The sequence below is a fragment of the Lampetra planeri genome, chromosome 64 (genome assembly GCF_965212315.1).
Source record: "Lampetra planeri chromosome 64, kcLamPlan1.2.h2, whole genome shotgun sequence".
Taxonomy (NCBI): Eukaryota; Metazoa; Chordata; class Hyperoartia; order Petromyzontiformes; family Petromyzontidae; genus Lampetra; species Lampetra planeri.
The window spans coordinates 2,350,878-2,358,291 of NC_136170.1; the positions used below are offsets into that span (position 1 = coordinate 2,350,878).

The window sequence follows — 7,414 nt, forward strand, 5'->3', positions numbered from 1 at the left end:
GTGGGGATGGGTGGGGTTGGGTGGGGTGGGGTTGGAGGGTGGGGTGGGGTGGGGTTGGGTGGGGTGGGGTTGGAGGGTGGGGTGGGGTTGGGTGGGGTGGGGTGGGGGTGCCGTGGGGTTTGGTGCGTTGGGTGGGGTTGGGTGGGGTGGGGTTGGAGGTTGGGGTGGGGTGGGGTTGGGTGGGGTGGGGTGGGGTTGGGTGGGGTGGGGGTGCCTTGGGGTTTGGTGGTTTGGGTGGGGTTGGGTGGGGTAGGGTTGGAGGTTGGGGTGGGGTGGGGTTGGAGGGTGGGGTGGGGTTGGGTGGGGTGGGGTTGGAGGTGGGGGTGGGTGGGGTGCGGTGGGGTGGAGTTGGAGGTGCGGGTGGGGTGGGTTGGGTGGGGTGGGGTTGGGTGGGGTGGGGTTGGAGGGTGGGGTGGGGTGGGGTGGGGTGGGGTTGGAGGGTGGGGTTGGAGGGTGGGGTGGGGTTGGGTGGGGTTGGAGGTGGGGGTGGGTGGGGTGCGGTGGAGTGGGGTTGGAGGTGCGGGTGGGGTGGGTTGGGTGGGGTGGGGTTGGGTGGGGTGGGGTTGGAGGGTGGGGTGGGGTTGGAGGGTGGGGTGGGGTGGGGTTGGGTGGGGTGGGGTTGGAGGGTGGGGTGGGGTTGGGTGGGGTGGGGTTGGAGGTGGGGGTGGGTGGGGTGCGGTGGGGTTGGAGGTGCGGGTGGGGTGGGTTGGGTGGGGTGGGGTTGGGTGGGGTGGGGTTGGAGGTGGGGTTGGGTGGGGTGGGGGTGGGGTTGGGTTGGGTGGGGTGGGGGTGCCTTGGGGTTTGGTGGGTTGGGTGAGGTTGGGTGGGGTAGAGTTGGAGGTTGGGGTGGGGTGGGGTGGGGTTGGGTAGGGTGGGGGTGGGGTTGGGTTGGGTGGGGTGGGGGTGCCTTGGGGTTTGGTGGGTTGGGTGGGGTTGGGTGGGGTAGGGTTGGAGGTTGGGGTGGGGTAGGGTGGGGTTGGGTGGGGTGGGGTTGGGTGGGGTGGGGTTGTAGGTTGGGTTGGGGTTGGGTTGGGTGGGGTGGGGTGGGGTAGGGTTGGAGGTTGGGTTGGGGTTGGGTGGGGTGGGGTGGGGTGGGGTGGGGTTGGAGGGTGGGGTTGGGTGGGGTGGAGTTGGAGGTGGGGGTGGGTGGGGTGGGGTTGGAGGTTGGGTTGGGAGATGGGGTTGCGTGGGGTGGGGTTGGGTTGGGTTGGAGGTTGGGTTGGGAGGTTGGGTGGGGTTGGGTGGGATGGGGTTGGAGGTGGGGTTGGAGGTGGGGGTGCGGTGGTGTTGGAGATGCGGTGGCGTGGGGTTGGGGTGAGGTTGGGATGAGTTTTTGGTGAGGTTGGGGTGAGTTTGGGGTGGGGGTGGGGTGGAGGGTGGGGTTGGAGGTGGGGTGGGGGTGTCCTCCTGCACCGCCGATTAGCAGGGTTGGCTTACATATGGTGCCAAATAAAATCAACATACGTGGGGGTGGGGTGGAGGTGGTTTGGAGGTGGGGGGGGGCCCTTTCCCCTTCACCAGATTATCACGGTGGCTACGTACGGTGCGAAAGAAGTTCAACGTCCATACAGCTCTCCCGTCGGCATCCGTACCTGCTCGTAAAATAGTTCTGAACGAAAACGCGCCTAAAATATACCACGCAATCCATGCGTAGGCGTGGTTTTTCTTACTCGCAAATCATCGACCGAGCCAGTTGCCCTTTCCCTAGGGACACGCTGCTGGGCTCCTTGGGCCCAGGGGTGACCAGAGCCATGCAGAGCAACGTCGCACATCCGTCCATCACGGTCGGCGCTACGGTGGTTCACGAGGATTGTGTGTTCGATCCCAACCCTGACACCTGCATATTTGGAGTCTGCATGTCCTCTCTCCCCGTGATCACGTGGAATATTCTCCGGAGCCTCCGGTTTTGTTCCTCCACGCTTACAAACAAGCGTTTTAGAGTATTTTGGCTGCTTTGAATTTCCACACGATCAGCCCAACTTTGTTGAGCTATCATTTGTGACCAGGTCGCTTCTGCAAAAGAGCTACATAGCTCAGTGGTAAAATAAAATAAAATAGTTTTAGTTCTTCTTGGTTCTTTCGGTAAAGTCACGTAGAAGGGAAATAATAAAATAATAAAAATAAACCATATAAAATAATTCTCACGACGTTTCGGCCACAACGCAAGCAGCCGTCCTCAGTTGTGGCCGAAACGTCGTGAGAATTATTTTATGATGTTTTATTGTTATTATTTCCCTCCTACGTGACTTTACCGAAAGAACCAAGAAGGTGAATCCCTGCAGTCACGAAAGCTTTAAATCGAAATATAGTTTTAGTTTTTAACAGAATAACTGCCTCTGCCTGCCGCGTGTTGCTGTCCGCGACCCCCGTGCGTCACGTGGTTCGTGGTCTAGACGGCGGAGGAGATACTGAAGCGGAACCATCACTGCCGGGACCGGCCGCTGCAGCGTGAGGAGCGCCTGCGCGAGAGGGCAAGTTTCCCTGCCGACACCGCCGCCACTGCCGCCACCATCGTGCCACCACCACCGTGCCCGCGCCGTGCCGCCACCACCGTGCCGCCACCACCGTGCCCGCGCCGTGCCGCCACCACCGTGCCGCCACCACCGTGCCCGCGCCGTGCGGCGCCAAATTCCGGCGACGAAATAATTTGCCGAAATTATTTGCCGAAATTATTTTCCGAAACTATTTGCCGACATTATTTGCCGACATTATTTGCCGAAAGTGGGCTCACTGCCCCCCCCCCCACTCCCAAGGGGGGGACCCGAACATCGCTTCTTACAACAACAAAATTGTTCGGCGTTGGCTCGAGCGTCGAGCGATGCTAAGGCCGCCGCCGTTGAGAGCCTGGGTTCGAATCCGGGTGTTTTCTTTAGCCCGCTGCCTGTGGTGAGAAAAAATAAACGGGTTCGCAAGTGTGGCGGAGTTGATGGTCTCAGCCCCGGTCATCGGTGGCTTACACAGAGAACAACAATAATAATAATTTACATTTATACGTAGACCGTGCAGTGTAGAGGGTTTATGGTGACTTACACGGAGACCCATAGGCTCGCATAGAGAACCATGGACTCGCATAGAGTCCCATGTATTCGCATGGAGACCCATATTCATCGAGACACATAGACTCATACAGACTCCTTATAGACCTACGCCGAGACCCATAGACTTACACAGACCATACTTAAACTGGAATGGAGTGAGTTGATGGTTTCAGCCTGGTCTTTCCCCCCCCGCACCTCCGATTAGCACGGTTGGCTACGTACGGTGCGAAAGAAGTTCAAGGTACCTGCATGCATAGATACAACCCTTGCTGTCCGTTGATAATGGCCCCGGCGTGGTAACTGCTTGGAGAGAGACACGTCGACAACCAGGGCGAGATGCATCACCTCTGCATCGCTGGTTCGGTGTCTTATCACGCAGCTATTATGAATCGGAGGGAGGAAACCTTCCCATCGCAGGGCTTGAACTAGTGTTCTCAGCAGTGCTGGAACAGTGCCTGCGCCAAGGGCATCGTGAACCCTCTCCCCCACTCCACCCCACGAATGATTTAGAGAGAGACGCCCAGACTCGTGTGTCTACGTGCCGGTGTGATTCCGCGTGTCCCGCGTGTGTGTGTGTGTGTGTATGTGCGTGTGTGTGCATTGGGGAGCAGTAGCGTAGCGGTCAGCGTGCTGCGCTACGAACCCGGCAAACCCGGGTTCGATTCCCGCTCACGGCCACCAACGACGGTGACTCATATCTGAACCAGCCCTGGGCCTCCCCTAGGTCGACTCAAATGAGTACCTGGTGCGATGTGTAGCAGAGGTCGCAACCGGGTACCCGATACCTGTACCCTACCCGATACCCGGCTACCCGTACCCGGCCGGGTACGGGTACGGGTAGCCGTTTGCGACCCTGGTGCGGCCGGGTACGGGTACGGGTAGGCCGTGAGTCACTGGTGAGTAACCGTTTATCACTCATTTCGGGTAGGGTACGGGTACGGGTAGGGAACGGGAACCCGTACCCGGCCGGGTACGGGTACGGGTACCCATTTGCGACCCTGGTGCGGCCGGGTACGGGTAAGGAATCAAAACCCGTTTGCGACCTCTGATGTGTAGTAAACATCGCCGTTGAGGAGACAAAGGCGGTCGGGCGTGGTGCTGGCCACCCACCCTCTCGTGTGCCCCAACAGTCTGTTAAAGGCTACACACGGGGGTGAATCGTTCTCTTTGTGCAGTCCTTCGGAGCGTCGGAGGGCTGCAGCGTGGATCAGCTCAGAGCCCTGGCCAAGGAGGCCGGGCAGCGGTGTCCCCACTTCACGCCGCCCGGGGGAGAGACCCTGGAGCAGGTGAGGGGGGTCACCTCCACGCAGTGTCACCAAACTGCCGGCTGGCCCGCACCTGCACCTCATCGCCATGGCGCGCACCTCAACGCCACGGCTTCGTAGCCGTGGCGACGAGACGCCCCAGACCCGGGGCTCGAACCTGGGATTTCGGCGGTGCGAGATGTTAACCACCTCGCCTGGTATGCAGGAGATCGTGGGTTCGATCCCGTCCCTGAAGCCTGTTGCTGTATATTTGGAGTTTGCGTGTCTCATCATCATCACGGTGGCTAGGAGATGTTAACCACCTCGCCTGGTACGCAGGAGGTCGTGGGTTCGATCCCGTCCCTGACGCCTGCTGCTGTATATTTTGAGTCTGCGTCTCTCATCATCATCACGGTGGCTAGGAGATGTTAACCACCTCGCCTGGTACACAGGAGATCGTGGGTTCGATCCCGTCCCTGACGCCTGCTGCTGTATATTTGGAGTTTGCGTGTCTCCCCGTCGTTGCGTGGATTTTTTCTCCGGGTCCTCCGGTTTTTCCCTCCACACTCATAAACACGCGTTTAGAGTGTTTGGCTGCTCTAAATTTGCACGTGTTGTTAGGTCACTTCGTTTAGCTATCATTGTTGACGGCCAGCTAGCTTCTGAACAAGAGCTACGTAGTTAGAAATTAAAGAAAAATTAAACAAATCACGACGTTTCGATCGCAACACAAGCAATCTTCATCAGAATAACCATATCGAAAATGAAGCATTGAGGAAAATGACTCCCACCGAGATCGCAAAATTCCCTAAGGCCAATGTGACCCCTCCCCCCAACCCCCATCGATTCCCACTCACGGCCAACATCAGTGGCAAAATATCTGAACTGCTGCTTGGGCCCTCCCCCTTAGGCTCGACTTGGCCTTTACATGAGTAGCTGGTGCGGTGCGAAAACATCGGCAAAACCGGGAAGGCAAAGGGTGGCGGCAACGTTCGCTCTAGCGCCATGCCGCGCTCGCTAACAGCACTTGCCCCGAGCAGCAGCAGCAGCCTGTTAAGAGGCTACATGGGTGCGTGGGGGACCTTTGCATTTTTCTTTGCTTCGTCACCGCAGCTCAAGACGCGTCTGGTGGATTTCTTCCTCGAGCTCTGCTCGCTGATGGCGTCTCGGCACGCGGAGACGTGCAACGGCATCAAGCCCTCGGATTGCCGGGCAGGTACGGCCACCGCCACCACTGCCACCACTACCCACCACCACTGCCACCACCACTGCCACCACTGCCACCACTGCCACCACTGCCACCACCACTGCCACCACCACTGTGGTAACGGTGATGGTGGTGACAGGTCTATACCTAATAAATAAACTGAAACTGATATTGGGAGCAGTCAGCGGCACTGCGCTACGAACCCGGCGACCCGAGTTGGATTCCCGCTCACGGCCACCAGCACCGGTGACTCTTATCTGTACCGGTCCTGGGCCTCCCCTAGGTCGACTCGGCCTCACATGAGTACCTGGTGCGGTGTGTAAACATCGTCACTGGGGAGTCGAGGGTGACCCACCCTCTCGTGCGTCGTGCCGGCCTTCATAGGTGCTTGCTAACAGCACTTGCCCCAACAGTTTGTTGAGGCTGTGAGAGAGGTCTTTGTCTTCATTGTTAGTGGTGGTGGTGATGATGGTAATAGTGATGGTAATGGCAGTAAAGGTAGTGGTTGATGGGAGTTATAATAATCATTGTTGATATGCTTGTTTACCCAGGAAAGCCTCACGGGGTCTCATGACTGTGCTCGGTATTTATAGCAGCGTGCGACCGTGAGAGCGTTCATTGTATATTTGGAGTTTGCATTTTCTCTTTCTCTCATCATCATCATCACGGTGGCTAGGAGATGTTAACTACCACGCCTGGTATACAGGTCGTGGGTTCGATCACGACCCTGACACCTGTTGTATATTTGGAGTTTGCATTTTCTTTCTCTCATCATCATCATTACCACGGTGGCTAGGAGATGTTAACGACCTCGCCTGGTATACAGGTCGTGGGTTCGATCACGACCCTGACACCTGTTGTATATTTGGAGTTTGCATTTTCTCTTTCTCTCATCATCATCATCACGGTGGCTAGGAGATGTTAACTACCACGCCTGGTATACAGGTCGTGGGTTCGATCACGACCCTGACACCTGTTGTATATTTGGAGTTTGCATTTTTTATTTCTCTCATCATCATCACCACGGTGGCTAGGAGATGTTAACGACCTCGCCTCGTATACAGGAGGTCGTGGGTTCGATCCCGACCCTGACACCTGCTGCTGTATATTTGGAGTTTGCATTTTCGCTTTCTCTCATCATCATCACCACGGTGGCTAGGAGATGTTAACTACCTCGCCTGGTGTACAGGAGGTCGTGGGTTCGATCCGTGGCTTGTGGATTTTTCTCCGGTTTTTCCCCCTCCACATTAAGAATCAAAATCACGCGTTTTAGAGGATTTGGCTGCTATCAATGTCTCGGACGATCAGCCACTTCGTTGAGATATAATTTGTGATAGCCAGGCCGCTCCTGTAAAAACAGCTACGCAGCTCAGTGGGGCGTCACCTGGTTACAATAAAAATAAAATATTTTAAAATATTTAAAAAAACCACGCTTTAATGAAATGTACTGTCCGAGCTGCCCCTCCCCCTGCCCCCTTCCCCCATCGCCCCTCCCCCTCCTTCCACATCCCCCGCCCCTCGGCGTGGCTCCCCGAGGCTTGCCGTGACGTCAGGGACCACGTGGTGATTTACAGGCAACGTGAGTTGAGCGTGGACAATTGTAGCCGTAAAAAAGATCGTTTAAAAATATGTTTTAAATTTTTAATGATAGAATATAGTATTGTCATCAGTATGACATACCTATACCAAGTTTGCAGTCGATACGATACGATACGACACGACATTGGGAGTACGGTTGAAATAGAGTTACAAGATTTTAGGATACAACAACAGACGGAGTGAGTTAAATAAAAGCGTGTTAAAATAGTTTACACTTTAGTTGAGGTGGTGCCCGTGCTAGCGCCGGCTATCATCCTCGCAACCTTCGGTGCCGTCACCTGAACACGTTCTCCCACCCTCCCCACCGTCTCCTCCCCCGAACCCAG

General features: G+C 56.5%; 1 protein-coding gene across 1 annotated transcript in view; it reads left to right on the top strand.

The window, feature by feature from the left end:
• Window positions 1-7,414, top strand: part of TIGAR (TP53 induced glycolysis regulatory phosphatase) — a 32,313-nt gene that overhangs the window by 18,091 nt on the left and 6,808 nt on the right. Inside the window, exons 5-7 of the mRNA XM_078619760.1 lie at window positions 2,394-2,471; window positions 4,214-4,324; window positions 5,396-5,498. Of these exons, the coding sequence (XP_078475886.1) occupies window positions 2,394-2,471; window positions 4,214-4,324; window positions 5,396-5,498 (292 nt within the window). The remainder of the gene's footprint in view (window positions 1-2,393; window positions 2,472-4,213; window positions 4,325-5,395; window positions 5,499-7,414) is intronic.